This window comes from Brachycentrus maculatus, unplaced genomic scaffold (assembly GCF_059751285.1).
Source record: "Brachycentrus maculatus isolate JH-2025_06_01 unplaced genomic scaffold, ASM5975128v1 h1tg000601l, whole genome shotgun sequence".
Classification (NCBI taxonomy): Eukaryota; Metazoa; Arthropoda; class Insecta; order Trichoptera; family Brachycentridae; genus Brachycentrus; species Brachycentrus maculatus.
This window is the reverse complement of record NW_028281340.1, coordinates 472,987-491,982: the sequence shown is the minus strand read 5'-3', so window position 1 is coordinate 491,982 and position 18,996 is coordinate 472,987. Positions and strand designations below refer to the sequence as shown.

Below are 18,996 nucleotides of genomic sequence, written 5' to 3'. Positions count from 1 at the left end.
GTGAAAAAATCACTTATATTTATTTTACCCCCTTGGGAATCGAACCCGGGACCTCCAGAACGGTAGCCGAGCGTGCTGACCATTACACTACGGAGGCGGACAACGGCTCTCTTCAAACACATAGTGTATATTTTGTGACTGTCAAAATATATATACAAACTTTAAAATTTCAAATACGTTTACCAAACATTGCCAATATTTGAAATTGATATAAGTACAGTGGAACCTCTCATAATGAGCATAATTCGTTCCGGAATCTTACTCGTTATGCTAAAGATTTTTTTTATTTTGACTGGCGTGAGTCTCGGTCCACAAGTTAATGTTGTGAAAATGGGAAAATTTACCTTTCTCTGTAACTCATTATGCGAAATGTCACTCCATAAGGGAGCAACTTTTTAAAAAAAAAATGCTTATTATGCAAATGACTCGTTATGAGAGATTCTACTGTGTAAGTTAAAGCACAGACAACTGAAATTTCGTACACCATACCATTTCATACCAATATATTGTGTGCTTAGTAAAAAAAAAATATGAAAAAAAGTTGTTTTCTAGGAGTGAAAAAAATGTTGCCATGAAACTATGTAAATTCATATCACTCATTTCTGAGAAACATGTCACAATTCAAATTTGGAATGTTTTTCAAGCATTCTAGACAAATCCACAGGTATGCATTATGTACAAAAACATTGCGAAAACTTCATTTTGTTAAATGATTACAACATACATATACAATAATACATAATAAAGTTATGTGCTTCAAACATGTCTCCCGGAAAGTTTGGAATTGTGACGTCATTCTCGCAAATTTGTGATATGTACTTAGTGAACCAATTCCGTCATTAAAATAATAATACCTTGATTTTATACAATATCTTTCATGGGTTTACTGACAAAAAAACATTGACTCTAAAATCCCTGTTTGAATAATTCCTGTTATTTAAAGCTGTTAGTCAGAATAAAATACCCGCTATTAAAAAATTATTAAACTTAAAGTTGAATTTACTTTAAAATCCACAAATATTGACATTTCAAACTACTTAGTGTATTTTGCAGTTTATAATAGAACATTGAAAACTTTATGATTTGCATTAAGGTTGAAGGCATCCAATTTAAAAGTCAAGATTGCATATTTTCAAGTTAACGTTTTTTGACAGTATACCCATGATATATCGCTCACTCCTTTCAAGAACGTCATAAATCAAAAAAACTTGATTTTTCAGGAGAACGTTTTTAAAGTTTAAAAATATAACACAATGTATTAAAAATAAATATCAAGCCACTTATTGAACTTTTAACTGTGCAACAGATCTTTTTACGTAAAACCTGAAGGTTTTTTCTCCATTTGAAAAATATTTAGTTTATTTAAAAAAATAATTAAACAATACCTTTTCTTCAAAATGCAAAAACAAAATTTTCTGCCCTGTAGCGGGTAAATATTATGTTAAAAATATGCCTCTTTTGCTGGGATATAGTACATTTTCTGGGCATTCCGAAAACATGCACAACTGAAAATTGACAATTTTTGATTTATGACGTTCTTGAAAGGAGTGAGCGATATGTTAATTACACATTAGTATTGTATTCCATTCACAAAAAAAAAACAGAAAATACCAATCTGGTTATCATAAACATTATGTGCTAAAATAAGATCTACAGAACTCTCATTAACACATTTAGGAACATAATTATTTAGATGGCTAACATCAAAATTTTGTAAACAAATATTTGAAAAAGTTTAAAAATATTATTTAAGTAATATAAAATTTGGCAAGCCGTCAAAAACATTCATAATTGAGACATCAAAACGGAACAGCGCAAATGTGACATTTTGGCGTAGTCTTCTTGTAGACATCAAGAGAACACGTCAAAATACTTAGACGCATGTTGATTTTATTTTATTTGTTCTTTAAAAAGAGAGAAACATTTGTGTTTTTATTATTTACACAAATATTTCAATTTCATACTATTTCTGTGAGCTTAGCGGCTCATTATTAGAAATAGGTATCAAATTGTGATAGAGTGGATTCGAACCGAGAAACTCTGACTTATGAGACCGCGACACTAACCACGGGACCACAACCTGACACAAATTATTTAATTAAACGTTAAAATAAAAAAATTATAGTGCAATTTACATGAGATTTAAGGCTTGCATTCTGATAATTTCTTCTTTTGTCTGCTATGAAAACATGTTAACATAACATTAGCAATGCCGAAGTTTCGAAAAACATCCATATTTTGTTGATACAATAGCAGCTAGTAAAACTGGCTATTTAATTCATTAAAAAAAACAGGTTTTTTGTAAAAGATTAATTGTTGTTTTTTTGTAATTTCATTCTAAATTTTGTTCAAAATACTTTTTCAAATTATTACTTAGTCTTATGTTTTTGTCATAGTTCAAATGAACAAGTTTTTGCAGTACCAACTTTTGAAATATATTTTGTAAATTGACCATTAATTGACTTTACGCTTTATTAGTTTAAACAGAGTCTTTGTTCACAAAAAACTTGCTTAATTTGAGTTGAGAAGATTCTTTAATGTACGATGGTAATTTAATAAAAAAACACGTCCCACTTTCAATTATAAAAATATTGTGATACTCAAAATTACTTGCTTGAATTTTTGGTTTACTTAATTTGTCCGTTAACCATCCATATGCTGTATAATATTTACAATTAGCCACTTTAAGCATTAAAAATAATAATAAATATAAATACATGATACTCATGTAACCAAATGGTAAACCAAAAATATGTGAAAATTAAAAAATGTAGCTTAAACATAGTACATATCTTAGCATAATTTGGGCCATGAATAAAAAATATATACATATGTAGTTAGTTTTTAGTACCAATAAGCATGTAAATATGATTTTTTTCACCTTCTCATTTCATTTGGCAGTAAACATGCTATAAGGCAGGTGGGAATATTAAATAAAATGCTTTTGACAACCTCATAAATTAAGATCATTCCGTTTTTTAGTTCGCAATATTTTTATCGCGTAAAATTTTGCAATATTTAGTCAGAAAATTGTATTTAAAAAATCTAGTAGGTGTGGTGGTCAAAAACACAAATTGAGGGGATTATTATTAGGTTTGATTATGTCAGTGCTAGGCAATGTAAACGGACCATCCGTACATTTGGCCATTATTTTCAAGGGGAAAGCTAGATCCCAGGCGTGTGTCATCTTGCAACACGGTGTCGTTAGAATGGGAAGACATTATTCCGTCATTAGAAATAGCCAGATCCTTCACTTCATCGTTACTACTCTCCTTGTCGATCAACTCTTGCTTTTCAATTTTCATCTCTTTCGCTTGAACCAGTTTGACTTCGGCATTTCCATTTTTGGTTTTGGATTTTTTTATCGGTGTTTGGTTCGAGGACACCTGTTCGTCAGTCTCTGAGGATTTGTCCTTTTCCTTGTCATTGGTTTTTACTTTCTCTTTGGCATGCGTGTTAAGATGTCGTTTCATGTCTCCCTTCATTCTAAAAGTTTTTCCGCAGATCACACACGCGTGTGGTTTCTCTCCTGCAATTTACAAATTCACAATACACATATAGTAATAGATATATAGCATACATATATATCTAAATATCAGATTATTCATTCATCCCTTGAAATGCATAAATTCCCATAAAGAATTTGCTATACCGCACCCTCAGTACAAGACTTGGATGTCATAGTTCTTACATGTTTATTATTCTTAAATACTTAACAAGAATTTAGGCAAGAAAATTTTTCGCTACTAGAAATTGTCACCAACATATTGAAACAAAACTGTTGAAACACCGCTCAAGTTAGTCAATAAAAATGAATACATCAATATATTTGGCTCAGGCAAATCATTATCGACAGGTCGAAATACGATTATCCTAGGTCACGCTCGGGCTAGACTGGACCCTGGTTAAATGCTGCATTAAATGTTTTAGTGTCGCTTCTAGATAGTTCTGTCAAAAGTGTATTGCACTTTAATGGTTAAAAGTAATATTCAAATTTGGTTTAAATTTTTGTGAAATGAATGAGAATTATTGATCATCTAGAGAAGAAATTACTTACCCGTGTGTATCCTTCTATGGTTTTGTAGATACGAGCTGGCTCTGAATTTTTTTTCACAGAATTCACATTTATAATTCTTCTCCCCAGTATGAATCCTTCGATGGACAATGAGTGAATATTTCCGCGCAAAATCCTTGCCACAATATTCACACTGGTGCTGTTTCTGTAAGATAAATTATATTCAGAAGAGTAATTTGAATAATATCCCAAATCACATTGTCTAAGCGCAAAGCAAAAATCCCGACAACACACACCAGGAGTGTATCTACCTCGGTGATAATTCAGCTCTAGATAAATTATACATAGAACCTTCAATCTAGGAAGAAAAATAACTCATTTGAAATAGTGAGATGTTACAAACCTCATTAGAATGTATGGAAATAGAGTGGTACTTAAGATCTCCCCACTGTCTAAACATTCTACCGCAGTCTTTACATTCATATGGTTTCACTCCACTGTGCAACCGCGAGTGAACCTAAAATAAAACATTTATGAAACATTATACTAAAACCACATAACATATTACACAATAAAGAAATATCTCAATCCAATCATGGTTGCCTAAACCAAGTACAAAAATATGTCATTTTACAGGTATGTAATTAATAATTACACAGTGAAAACTGAAACTGCAAAATAAAATAATGAACTTATTTATTGCTCTTAAGCAAACTTATAGGCATCATGCAATAGTAAAAAAAAAGTCTTATCCTTGTGTTGGAAACAAAGAGTCATGTCATCCACATTGGCATATTGAAATATAAAATCTGGAATTCGAATAAAGTTAAAATGAAAAACTAAATAATAATTTGGTAAATGATTTTTCTAAAAAAAAATACAAAATTATGTAAAAAAAAAATATTGTTTACATAAAATCCTCAAAAAATTCTAGTCAGTAGGCACTGTAATTCCTACCAGGTTATACTAGATAGATTTTTTGCATAATAAGTGTCAAAATTGTATTTATCCCGCACTCACTAAATTAATTTCACACTATGTAAAATATAATTTTGATACCAGTTAACAAATGTTTCCCAGCAAGAAACATGGGAAAACATTTAAAAAGAATAAAAAAACAGTTTGATTTTTACCTCTTTAATGCTTAGAAAAGAGCTAAATCGAAGTTTAGCCAATTTTTTTTTGTATTGAAAATTTAGAAAAAATTAATGTACTCACTTTTAATGCACTGACGGAGAAGAATCTTTTACTGCATACGAGACAAGGATGGGGCCTTTTCCCTTCATGTGACAGCATATGATACACTAAGGAATTGCGGTGCCTAAATTCTTTGAAGCATTTGGTACATGGCAGCATTCCCTTAGAATTCTTTTTCACTACTATATCATCAGTGGTGTCATTTATGGAACTGGTTTCTTCATTTTCACCCACTACCAAATCACTGTCATTGATAATTTCCCCATCAACAACTCCGCCATTGACATTCACATTCCCTTCCATCATTCTTTGCAATACTTCCTCTAAAAAAAAAATATTTTAAAATACATGCATGTAAAAATTGGCATTTGAACAAAGTGATAATAGAAAAAAGATTGTAAAAGGTTTTTTTTTCAAAGAAAACATTATTTCTAAACATTTTTTTTAATGTATAAACATTGAATAATGGTATATTGATATTATCCGCCTCCGTAGTGTAATGGTCAGCACGCTCGGCTACCGTCCTGGAGGTCCCGGGTTCGATTCCCCAGGGGGGTCAAATAAAAATAAGTGATTTTTTCATTCCAATATTTATTCAATATTACCCTGGACTGGTCCCTGAACCTGGATCTGAAGCGGAGGGCTGATCGCCTTTCCTTCATGTGTTAATGATCAAGACAACACTGCGTTTATATGATGCAGTGCCCTATGCACCCTTGGGGTGCGGATAAGGGGTTGAAGAAGAAAGCAAGAAGATATTTAAAGGTGTACTTTTATAGATCTCTCTCCTACAATACCCTCAACCAATATTTTCTTTGGAATATTACAAGTTGACTCCAAATTAAACGCCAAATACATTATTTAAAAAATCGTATCGGGCTGTGTCCCGTGGTTAGTATCGCGGACTCTCAAGTCAGAGTTTCTCTGTTCGAACCCACTCTACCACAATTTGATACCTATTTCTAATAATGAGCCGCTTGGGCTCACAGAAATAATATGAAATTGAAGTATTTCTGTAAATAATAAAAACACAAATATTTCTCTTTTTCAATTTAAAAAAAAAAAAAAAAACTAAAGTTAACCTTTGAGTTGCAGTCGGCAGTGCTGGGCGTGCTGCGAGTAGTTCTTCCTGGTCGGGAAGACCTCCTCGCAGAAGGGGCAGCCCACGAGCTCCCTCTCCCCGCCCCCCTCCCCCTCCTCCTGCTCGCCGTCCCCCTCCCCCTCCCCCGGGCTCCCCGGGTCCCCACCCTCCTCGCAGCTCATCCCCCCCGACATGACGCTGGCGACAGTCTTGTCATTCTCAATCTCCAGTTCGCTCTTCAGGTACCTGGGGAAAATATAAAATAATACAAAATTCACCAAATAAAAAAACAACAATAAAAATATGGCTATGTTGATTAACCGCTTCATACTTTTGAAATAGTGACGCGCTCGCGCGCTGAATGGGTTCTAATTTTGAATTTTTCAATTACTTTTTCGACGACGAATTAGTACAAAATATTGTAGACATAATTAGAAATAATTTTATTTGAAAAGTGGATAAACTTTTTTTGAAACTCTTTTTATTAAAAAAAAAAAACCTAGTACATATTAAGTGGTTAAACTCATGCCTATAATGAGAAGCGAGTGTTTTGCCCAGAATTTTCACTCATGAATTAAATTAGATCATAACTTTACTCATAAACAGGAAACCCACTCACAAGTAATAATAGGCTATAAAACTTATAAAGTTGGAGCCAAAGTAGACCCATGATAAGAGGTGTTGCATAAGCCGTTGATAGAGTCACTTGGATGTAAGGTAGTTTTAAAAAAAAAGGTATGAACCGAGCTAGCAGTTGGTTTCGACACTAGAATAATTCCTTTGACGTTTCGGAAAATTACTTTTACAGGATTAGAAATAGGCTGCTAAGGAAATTCTTTGATAAAAAGGAATTCACAAATTATTATCAGCTTACTTAAGGTATACTGGTAAAAAATGCTAGCTCTAAAATCCTTATTATAATTATCACTGTTATGGTATATTATAAAGCTTTTAGCCTGAATAATATACCTGCTATAAACCTAAAGTAGAATTTACTTTTAAAATCACATATATCGCTCACTCCTTTCAAGAACGTCATAAATCAAAAATCGTCAATTTTCAGTTGTGCATGTTTTCGGAATGCCCAGAAAATGTACTATATCCCAGCAAAAGCGGCATATTTTTAACTTTAAACTTTTTTAAATGTACTAAATATTTTTTAAATGGTGAAAAAACCTTCAGGTTTTGCCTAAAACGATCTGTTGCACAGTAAAAAGTTCAATAAGTGGCTTGATATTTATTTTTGATACATTGTATTATATTTTTAAACTTTAAAAACGTTCTCCTGAAAAATCAAGTTTTTTTTATTTATGACGTTCTTGAAAGGAATGAGCGATATATGACACATAAAACCATTTAGTTTATTTTGCCAGTTTATAGAATGTTGAAAACTTTATAGTATGCATCATTAAGTCAAAATTGCATATTTTCGAGTTAACGTTTTTTGCCAGTACACCCACGATATACAACAATCGATCAAATTTACCTACCATTACTTGGAGCTAAGGATTGCAATTCTGCCTGAAATAAGTCGGTTTACTATAAAGTACAATTAGAAACAAACTTTAGACTTACCAACTCTTAGAATTCACGTGTGACTGGTGAACTTGGCCATTCTCGATAGTAAGATGCGGTAATATGTACTGATCGTTGGAGCCCAGCGATGTCTGAATAAGGACTGTGTTGGAGTGGTCGCTGGAGAGGTCTTCCCTCAAGTACTCCTCATTATCGGCTTCCACAACCACGTGAATTCCCTCCATTAAGTCTTCCGGTTCGCTAAACTCACTCATTTCGTCCATCTATGTAAAAGCAATCGAAAAGAAATTCATGAAAAGCGACTAAAGCTGACCCTGAACAAAATCTTAAGGCCAAGTATTTGTTTAGTCGCAACTTTATTTTCTCCAGGTAACATTTAATGTAAATGATTTTTTTATTAAAACATCGTATTTTCATTGAAAAAATAAGTAAACAGGTAATGAAAGGTAAGGAGTTAAAAAAATAAACATAAAAATATATTTTCCATATATATTCTAAAAACAAAAAAATATTTAAAATAAATATATATACATATTTTTTTAATTGAGCGTGAGCACACTACCAGCCCTGTGCGCGGCTGAACGCATTATGATTTGAACGCTTGCGATCTAAGCCTTAACCAAAAGTATCGGTATGGCGGATTAGTAAATTAACATGCCATGGCACATTCAACAATATATATATATATATATATATATATATATATATATATATATATATATATATATATATATATATATATATATATATACTGTATTAGTGAATATGTAGTAAAAAAAATACCAGTTGATTTAAAAAAACTCTTTATTAAAAATTCCAGTGCATTGGGCTACCATGCAGCAGATCCCAGATTCGATTTTCATGGTGGTCAAAATAAATATCAGTGACTTTTCACTCTGGACTGGTGCAAGACTGATCACCCCACCCGTAGTGCCCTACGCACCATTGGGTGCGGATTAAGTTCAAAGAAGAAGGAAGTTATTTTTTTAAACATTTTTCAACTCGCAAAAAAAGTGAAAAGTTTATTTTATAAAAGAATATTATCTCACCTTAGTGTGGCTGTCTCTAATATGCGCTTCATACTGCTTCTGTCTTCTGAACGTCTTCGGACAATGATGGCAGGAATATGACTTATCTACAGTATTGAACATTTGCTGTTTTGGAGCTTGTTGGTACATTAAGGCTTTATCGGTAGAAAACAAGGCATCTTTGTCGTTTGTACTAAACAGGGATTTCTCAGAATTTATAAAATTGGGCATTTTGTTATGCAAATACACGGAAGATTTGTCCGGTTCCGTTCCCCCTAGGGAGAGTTCCACAAGAGCTTCTGGCAACTGGGAATTACCAACAACCATGCTTTCAGCAATCTGGAAAGAAGATTCATTACAGTTTTAAATTAGAATCAAACTAAAAACTGTATTAACATGTCAACCGGACGGGAAGTATTAAATACGTCAAACGTAAACAATATCGAGTACGGGTAAGACATATGAATATGTATATCCTTGAAATATATGTTGCACCCTGGAATGGGCAGGACCTATATTTTCCAACAATAAATGTAATTAGTCATCCATACATGTCTAGACATAAATTCTGTTCTATTTGTTTGTAATTTTGTATTTTCCTTTATGATTTATATATAAATAAACGAAAAAATACACATTTCATAGTCTTTTTCTTTATTTTAAATATAAATAAAATATATGAAATCACCGTCCACCAAACGTGATGTACTGATACATCTTAATGAAAGAGTTCGCGCCCGTTGTATGTTGCGTAATTAAAAAGTGAACTACCCGGTTAACAGGTTAAAATTCATTATTATTTGATTGGTAGTCACTTTGTGGTAATCCATTTTAAAATTTAATTTTTACTTGGTATAATTTACTTGTGATAATTCACTAACTATTAAACTAGCCGTCTGATAATGATGTTGATTATTAGTTTAACCTTCCCTGTACTAATCATCTATAAATTAAATGTGATCCCAAGGGGGTACCAAAAGATCCCAGATCATATTTGTAGGGAAATTGTAGTACGCAGCTTGTAGCAAGTACTAACTCACCGCCAACTGAGTCATAAGTGCCAGGTCCGTCCCAGTGCGCCGTCAGAAGTCGACTGAATACGGCTATCTGATAAGCGAAAAACCGGAAATCGGATCAAACAAAAGCCGAATATTTTAGTTGTCTCGCTCTCTCATTATGGTAGTAGCACATTTATTTAACCCTTACTGGTCCAATGTCGAATCTCATTAGATATCGATTTTTTGCTCTTTGGTCCCATGTCGGATGTTATTCGACATCTTTTTCATCATTAGTATTATTTATTTAAATTCCAAGCTTACATTTTTGTCACTCGCAACTATTACTGTTGTATGTGGAGCAGAGGACAAAAGATTTTTTTTCCAGTTGGAATGTAACTGTCTACCTACATTTTTTTTTAATTTTGGGGGACCGGAAAGGGTTAAGTGAAAGAAATAACATGTCGCTGGCAGACATAAAAAAATAACGTGCTGATATATAAGTACGTAGATCTGGCGATACCAACTGATTGTGCTTTTAATAAAAAACAATACATATTTTGAAACATTCAACGATTTTAAATCATAAAAATCATAAAATTTTTCCTTAATATCATTTTTAAGATTACAAAAAATATTGAGTAAGTATCTCTTATAACAGTTAAGTTATCAAATTAAAATTCATATATGGGGGATTTGAATCCCCCCGTTAGATCCGGCTAGGTTAATAATTGCTCAAATATAGCGAGAAAAATTAAATTAAAAAAAATTAGAACAGGAAATATTAATTAATTTATTTGTTTAAATCATTAGCTGAAAAATTGAATTACCTTATCCATTGCCATGTTATTATTATTATGTTGCATTTGACTGATGGAGTTTCCTATAATAATTGCCGTATTTTGGGGTTCATAATGCTGCTTCAGATGATGGAAAAACTGCAGTTGGTCCTCTCCGTAGTACTCTCCGCACAGTTGGCAGATGAATAATGGTCGTTCCTGATGTAAAAATAAAAAGAAAAATAGTTAAAATACTAATGCAATACAAAATGAAAAAGTAGACAGCATAAATGATAAAAATAGCCAATAAACTAGAAGCCAATATAACATCATTTGGGTTTGTAGCAATATCAGCTTTTCATAGTCATAGAGTAAATTAAAAAGTTTGTTAAATTTATATATGTAGTTATAAAACACTATAAATAATATGTAATTAAAATATTTAACTAACTGACTATTTTAATTTTATTTTATTTTGGGCAAAATACTCAAATTTAAAATTAAAAAAATATATATATTGGAGGAACCAGAATTTAAAAATATTTAACGAATTATGGCAAAACTCTAATGATAGTTGTTTGAATTAATGAGCTTTAAAAATCACCGTTCAAAAATAATTTAAAAAAAACATTCTTTTCAATACTGAGGATGCTGAAAACCTTCATCATAGGAGTTGTCAAACATACATAAAGTATTTTATTTATTTTTCGGCATTCTTTTTGTCGTAAGACATGATTAAATTGTAAATGAAAACATTAGTTTTTTACTATGTGAGTATTATATTTCTTTTTAATGACTTATTTCGGAAGCTACAGATGCTTCCATCTATGGGTTTGAATATAAACTAAAGCATTAATAAGGATCCTTATTAATGCTTCAGTTTATATTCAAACCTATATGGAATCATTTGTAGCTTCCGGAACTAGTCATTAAAATAAATATAATACTCAAGTGTTAAAAAACAAGTGTGGAAGTCCTCACCAAAACGTTACATTTCCATTTTAAATGATTTTAAGTAATCAGAAATTAAAGCTTGTAAAATTTTTACGTTTTGGTGCGATTTAATGATTTCATACGCAACTTTATTTAAGATTTCGATCGAACAGATTTGCATTTAAAGGATTTTTTGTGCAATATTGGAAAAGTCACTTTTTGGTGAGGACCTCCATAGTGTTTTCATTTACAATTTACAAAAGGAATAATTCCCTTTTATTATACTTTGGTTTAGGATAAGTACAACTGCAACCAGTAAATGCCTGTGGTCATTCAAATTCCCATTTTGCGAAGGATGAAGCAGATAATTGACTTACCGGATGTACAGTGTTGTTATCTCCCCGGGTTTCACCCAGAGAGTGCTGTTCTGGAACGGTCATGACTCCGTCTGAGACCGCATCCTGCAGGATCCCCACATTCTGCTGCACATCCTCACTGACGGCCTGACTGCTGGACACTTGGCTCGAGTTGCTCTTCTTCAGCTTCCTAGAGATTCTCTTCTTGTGGGGTAAACTCTTTCTGTTCGGTTGCTGCTTGCTGTTGGCCAGGGATGCATTATTCAAATCCACATCGCATTCTTCCGATTTCAATTGTGCATCACTATCATCCATATCCTGTAAATCAATAATAGATCATTGGTCAGAAGATTTTTGTCAGCAAAATGCAGCATTAAACGGAAGGTAGTTTAATATTTTAAACATGCATTTTTTTCATTACTCTTAACAAATTTCGAACGGGTGTTTTTTACGCCTGCGGGCCATTGGCGACGGGGTCTGATCTGAATTGTGTACATATAGTTTAGACCATTATTCCACAAAGTGTGTGCCGCGGCACACTGGTGTACCGTGGTGATTAGTTGGTGTGCCGCGGAAAAATGTGTACATATAGTTTAGACCATTATTCCACAATGTGTGTGCCCAGCACACTGGTGTACCGTGGTAATTAGTTGGTGTGCCGCGGAAAAAAGTCTAGTTTTGTGAAAATAACACCATCTCTCCTCACTCATATGTTCCACATTCTTAACTGTCTCAACACACCTTTCTTAATTTTATCGATAATGATTATCTCAGCCTTGTATTCTTTCTTTATTCCACCATCCTAACATCTATCATACATCGTTTTGCCGCACATTCGTATGAGGGATGACATTTTGACTGTATTCAGTCTGCTTTCATAAAAAAAACCTTATAAATTATTATTATTACCTTAAAGTCTTTTGTATGGTATTGGTGGTCAGGTTTGGCATGATACCATTCTGTATCCTGCGCTCTCTTCAGTGGCGGTAGGGGCGGAAGCAAATTGGAGACTTCAACAATATCAGAACTTCTCATGTTTGATTGGCCATCCTGCATGCAATAATTATAACCTTGTTTTAGAAAAATTATTATTATGTAACGTTGGGAATAAATGCGTTTTAATAAATATTACAAGGGTCACACTCGATATTTGTTTGTTGGTGTCAAAAATAGAGAATAGCTTTTTTCATAATCTATGAAAGAAATATATTCTTACATCGTGTTATTTAGTATCATAAAAGAAATAAAAATAATTAAAAATACAGTTATTTTTTGACATCTCAACATAGATGAAGAAAATATGGAAGTTTGGGCATTTACGGGGCTTACGAAAGTCATGGGCTAGTTTAAGTGATCACTTTACGCACGTGTAACATTCGCCAATTCTACCCATGATTGACAACAACATTACTCAAATTCTTGAAACTTTTTTATGTATATATTGTTCAAATTCAAACATATCGCTTGAATTGACTAGAATTTCACTAGAGACATCTATCATCACCTGGAGACACTCAAAATGTTGCAAAAGTACAGTTTACATACCGAATTATGATGATGGGAAAGACGAATTGGATTATCCAATATAACACATGTTGAATCTATAGTTCGTCCATTGCATACAATCTGAAAAATTAGTAACATTAAAATTAGATCATTTATGCTTCTGTTTAATATTTACTTATTTATTGAACGGCATTGGCAGTGGAGTTTTTAATCATGGTAGGCAGTAGGGTTGGATAATGATAAGGCATAGTAGGCACTGGTCGAGTTTCTATATGGAACACTAGTAATCCAAGATAGGCACTGCTTTTCTGTCTATATAGAATAAACGCCTCTGGGCATTGGTTAATTTTTACATATACATAAAAAATGTATTATCTTATTCATGAAAGATACCTATGTATGTACACAATAGCTAGCAATTAACACGATAGAGGGAAATTTAACACAACTCAGTTCAGTTCAGTGTCAAAATTTATTATATTAAATAATGCAATTTGTTATGTTGAAGCAAAATTAAATCAAATTATAAGTAAACATTAGATGCTGCCTATCCTCAATAGGTATATTAAATACCAGTTTTGAGGTAGGCAGCACTTAGTTATTTTAATAAAATACAGCATATTCACTCTAAGTAATGTCTAGAGATGATTTATATATGGAAATCTTATGTGATATAAAATTATATTTTTAAACAAGAAAAAAAATATATAAAAACCGGCAGAGTGTATGAAACTGAAAAGGATGAATAAAAAATAAAAAACTATAAAAGGTATAAACTGACAGAAAATAAAAGAACCTCGAACCATAATATATAACTACATCCAAACAAAGTCATTCGCGAGGTTTTACAATCTGTAACTTAAAACATGGCAGGACTTCTATAATCCGAACGCCGAAAATGTATCCTCTGTTCGAACTAGTGGAGCATTCGGATTACAGTACAGAGAATCTCTTAAGTATTTTTATCAAATAAAACCAACATGTATGAATTGTGAAATTTTTAATGTATTATTCAAGTTTTTAAAGCAATAAAATTTTTAGTTGCTTGAGATTTATTTGATGACAAATAAAAAGCTTCGTCCCGTAATTTACGTAAAAGCATATTCTCTGGCACAGGAATATCCATTCTAGGCATGAGTAGGCGTTCGGATTATAGAGGTCCTGCTGTGTTATTAAAAAAATGTTCAAACGATTTTTGTAATTTTGGTATTAGTGTGAACTTTTCATACTTACGGTGGCTATATTTCCTAAATCATGCATGAGGAGATTATTTCTCAGTTGGCCATACTGCGAGGCGTCGATAGCGCCCCCTTCTTCCTCCCCGCCCACCAGTAACTCGGCCCCCCAACCGCATAGTTGGCCATCCTCATTCACATTCATCTGCCTAAAAATATAAAATCTCTATATATAATATTACACATGCGTTTAGGACTCGCAGGGTCCGCATTTAACAGTATGAAGGCTGTCTGGAGATTGGATTTATACTCGGTAAAGACCAAATGCCGCCTATACAATGCCTGCATTGCTCCTATTCTCTTATATGGCTGTGAAACATGGCATCTTACAAGCAGCCGTAGCTTTGAGAACAGGTGTCTGCGATATTAGATGTGCAATGGTTCCCCTTGTTGTGAGGAATGAGATATAAGGCATAGGTATCAGCAAATCTCGGTCACAACTGTCGCCAAGATTAGGCGATTCAGTTGGCTTGGCCATATACTCCTCATGCCTCCCGAGAGCCTTAATCAAGCTTGCCTCTTTTCCGAGGCATCAGGTTCGCAGCGCCCAGGATGATCACTGCTGACAATTCGTCAGCAGCTCTTGTCTGAACTTCGGGATGCGGACCTGACTTGGGAGGATGCAAAAGAGACAGAAAAGCCTAGAGACTGTTTATGGACTGTATATATATATATATGCTCTATATAGGGAGTGGATATGGTATATTTCATCCCTTTAGGATTCCGAATGAATTTTTTAAAGAAACAATATACAAGGAATATTGTTCAAATAAGAATTTTATTTACATGCTGAGCACAAATGAATAAATCCTACCTGAGTTATTTCATATTTTTGGCCACACTCTATTTAATGGACTGGTATATAAATATATATGTATTTATTTTTGTATTAAATAAGCACCTCTAAGACAAGAGCAGTTAATCCATTACTATAATGAACATATTTAGATATTATAATTTTTTTTTTAAACATCTGTCAAAATACATATATTTATGAATTGATGACATTGATTTAAATACCAGATGGAGTAAGACTTACAAAGAAGAATCAGCCGTATCTTAACACTAGGCATAATATTATAGATTCTAATTCACATATCAACATTAAAATATCATGGGTATACTGGCAAAAAATGTCAACTCTAAAATCCCTGTTATTTAAAGCTTTTAGCCTGAATAAAATACCAGCTATTAAACTTAAAATTGAATTTACTTTTAAAACCACATAAATATATGACATTTCTAACTTTTTTTGTATTTTGAAAGTTAATAGAATGTTAAAAAGACTATAATATGCATCATTAAGTAAAAATTGCATATTTTCGAGTTAACGTTTTTTTTCAGTACACCCACGATATGTGCTTTATAGAGTTACAAACAAGGCATACGTAGTACATGGGCCAAAATCAGCTAAAAACATTGTAGAATATTATCAATTAATGATTAGAACTGTGATTAATTAAATGGATGATGCTATTTCATAGGTTATATTTAAAAAAAATTGCACGGATATCCCAAATATTGGATTTGCAATTTTGATTCTATGAAAAATTGACACAATCTCAATGTTAACACACTAAGGGCGGGAAAGGTACATTCACCGTGAAGCGCCCTTGAGGTATTTTTTACGAAAATGGCGCTATATAAGTTATCCAATTTTATTATTATTATTATAATTCTACCCGTTCGGTCGATTGATGCTTTAGGACAGGAAGGGTATTTCTACCTCCTGTGCCGGCCTCATTTCAAAGTCAGAAAAGAAGGAATCACATAGTTAATGTTTTTACATTAATATTATGTACCTATCTCTTTGTTAAGGTCTTAACTATAGGTAGATAATGATCAAATCCCGTCGCCAGCGGTCCGCGGGCGTAAAACTAAAATACCCGTCCTAAATGTGTTAAGTAGAGACATAAAAATATGTCACCTTGCAAAGATTGTACTGCTGAATCTTACATTAGCACACACGTCTGCTACACACTTGCAAATGTAACTGTAGATGATCTCAAGATGCTACTATATAAATGCAGAACATCCGGTATTTACAGAAATCCATACCGAACAGGTTACGCTCCCACCAAAAATAACTAGGATTGTTCGCCATTAAATTAGCAAATTTATTTGTATGCGTGGAGCAAGCATTAGATGAATTCGTGTGATATTGTACCCAGAATAATTTTGTGAAAAATTACATGTGAAAATGTTTTTTGTGACATGTAACACTACTATTCTGAGGGACGATGCATATTTACTTACTAAAAGGTAATAAATAATAATCTCAATCTATCTATCAAATAAAAAAGAAATTTGTGGCACCACAAATTTGTTTTTACCTATTTCAGTTATCAAAAACATCCTAGTTTTAGTTGTGGTTTCTCGGGTATACCACAAATGAAAATACAAAAATACAAAAAAAGTCAGTTCTTCATTTGTCCCACTCAATATTGGTAAACAACAGTTTTAGGTCGCTAATCAAATGGAAAATGTGGTAATGAATTTACATTAGCATATTTTGTTGGAAAATTAAATTGCAATGATTACCTGCATAATACTTGAGATTCAAAACTATTTGGGTGCAGGGGTCCACCGTTGACTGTCATATCCTGTAAACATGGATTTATAAAAACAATAGTAAATCGAGTCACTTATTAATACATATATAAATATCCCTTAAGATGTGAATTTATCAAAACCGCTCTAAGAAAAATGACATACCTCTGAAACATTGTGATGAGGTGAAATGTAGTGGGATACATTATCCAAAGGCTTTTCTTGGGCCAGTAAATTTCCTTCGACAGTGCGCATATTTTATGATTTCAAACAAAAAACTTTTCCATGCACAAAACATTAATTAAATCATTTAAAATTGGCGCTGTAGCGAATTGACAGCTGATACACCAAGGTCAAATACAATAAAAAGACATTGTGATTTGTAAGGCGTAACAAATGTACGCCAGAACGAAAAAGATTGAGTCGAAACACATAAACACGGTATGAGGAGAAAAGCTATCAATTCGCGAAACTAAATATACAATTATTGAAGAAAAATAAGAACTTAAAAATACAATTAAACGCTAACAACATCCATCTTTTGACACACGACAACCTGCGACCATTGACAATTTGACAAACATTAAATTAAAACCATAGATTAATAGTAAAGATGAATAGTATATTTTAGTTATAACAAAAAGCGATATGTATCTACAGTACATGTGGACAGCATTACTTATGGGTACCATCACAGATTATATATTAGAAATTATATGAAAGATTATATTATTATATATTAAAGATTATATGCCTTCAAATGGTTCATGGAAAGTGCGGTAAGGGGTGAATATAAACATTTAACAGAGAAAAGCTTTACATGGTGCTGGGAAAAATAAAGGAACATTTTTTCATTTTTAAAATACAGTGACAGATGTTGCAATATTGGATCTTGAAAGCTTTTCCAAAAGTTTATTTATGTTAATTTGGTTATTCTATGTGTTCTCAAAAATAAAGTATTGTAATTTTTCACAGGTACAATAGTTGCTTCTACCATAAGCAGCACAACCAGCTATTTATGTGAATAGATAAATCATTACAAAGTATATTTATGAAATAAGTAATGCTAATGATGGTTAATTGCGAGGTCTAAAAAAATTGATATCATTACCATCATGGAATTGGTTAACTACAAGCCTATATATAAATGAACAAGGTAGGCATGTTTAAAATAAATACTTTGACTGTTGTTTAAATGCGTTATTTTCAATATATATTTTTAAAAATCAACAAAATCGTGTTCTTTTTTTACAATATCCATAAGATACCTAATATCAAAAACGTCTTAAACAAAGTTGAAAATGTCCCTCTCTCTGTTCCTTCGGTGTGAGATAATATGGAAAGAGTTATTAAAAACGGAAATATCGTACTAGACGGCACCTCTGTAATAATATTTTTTGTTATTTAGTTTTCAATACATTTTTTTACTTGGCAGTTATTAATTTAATTTTGTCATCATTTTATTTATTTACTTAAATACATTTAACGATTAGTTAGTTAAAACATAATCATTTTTTTTATTATCTAAATGAAATATATTTTTATTTTAAAGGTAATCGTTTTTTGAATAATTATTTTATAAAATGGTATAACAACACAGCAATACTTTTTTTTAATGAAGTATCAAATACATATATGTATTTGATACTTATTATATACCGTTGTATGAATATCGGTCTCATAAAAGTTACCAATAAGCGGAAACTCAATACCTATCAAGTCGAAGTACAATGTGTAAGTACCTGGCGATCTACATTGATTGTGTTTCATAGGTTCTGGCCATCC

At 32.4% G+C, this 18,996-nt stretch overlaps 1 protein-coding gene across 1 annotated transcript; it reads right to left on the bottom strand.

Annotated features, from left to right (window-relative positions):
- Positions 1-2,342: 2,342 nt before the first annotated feature.
- LOC148301156 (uncharacterized) lies at positions 2,343-17,796 on the bottom strand. The gene is made up of 14 exons (XM_088273741.1): positions 17,377-17,796; positions 17,203-17,264; positions 14,660-14,810; positions 13,466-13,546; positions 12,830-12,970; positions 11,942-12,238; positions 10,683-10,850; positions 8,879-9,196; positions 7,869-8,092; positions 6,295-6,539; positions 5,234-5,535; positions 4,419-4,532; positions 4,058-4,220; positions 2,343-3,529 (listed from the first exon to the last, which is right to left on the bottom strand). The coding sequence occupies exons 1-14, from the start codon at positions 17,464-17,466 to the stop codon at positions 3,111-3,113; spliced, it is 2,775 nt and encodes a 924-aa protein (XP_088129867.1). The 5' UTR covers positions 17,467-17,796; the 3' UTR covers positions 2,343-3,110.
- Between the last annotated feature and the right edge of the window lie 1,200 nt (positions 17,797-18,996).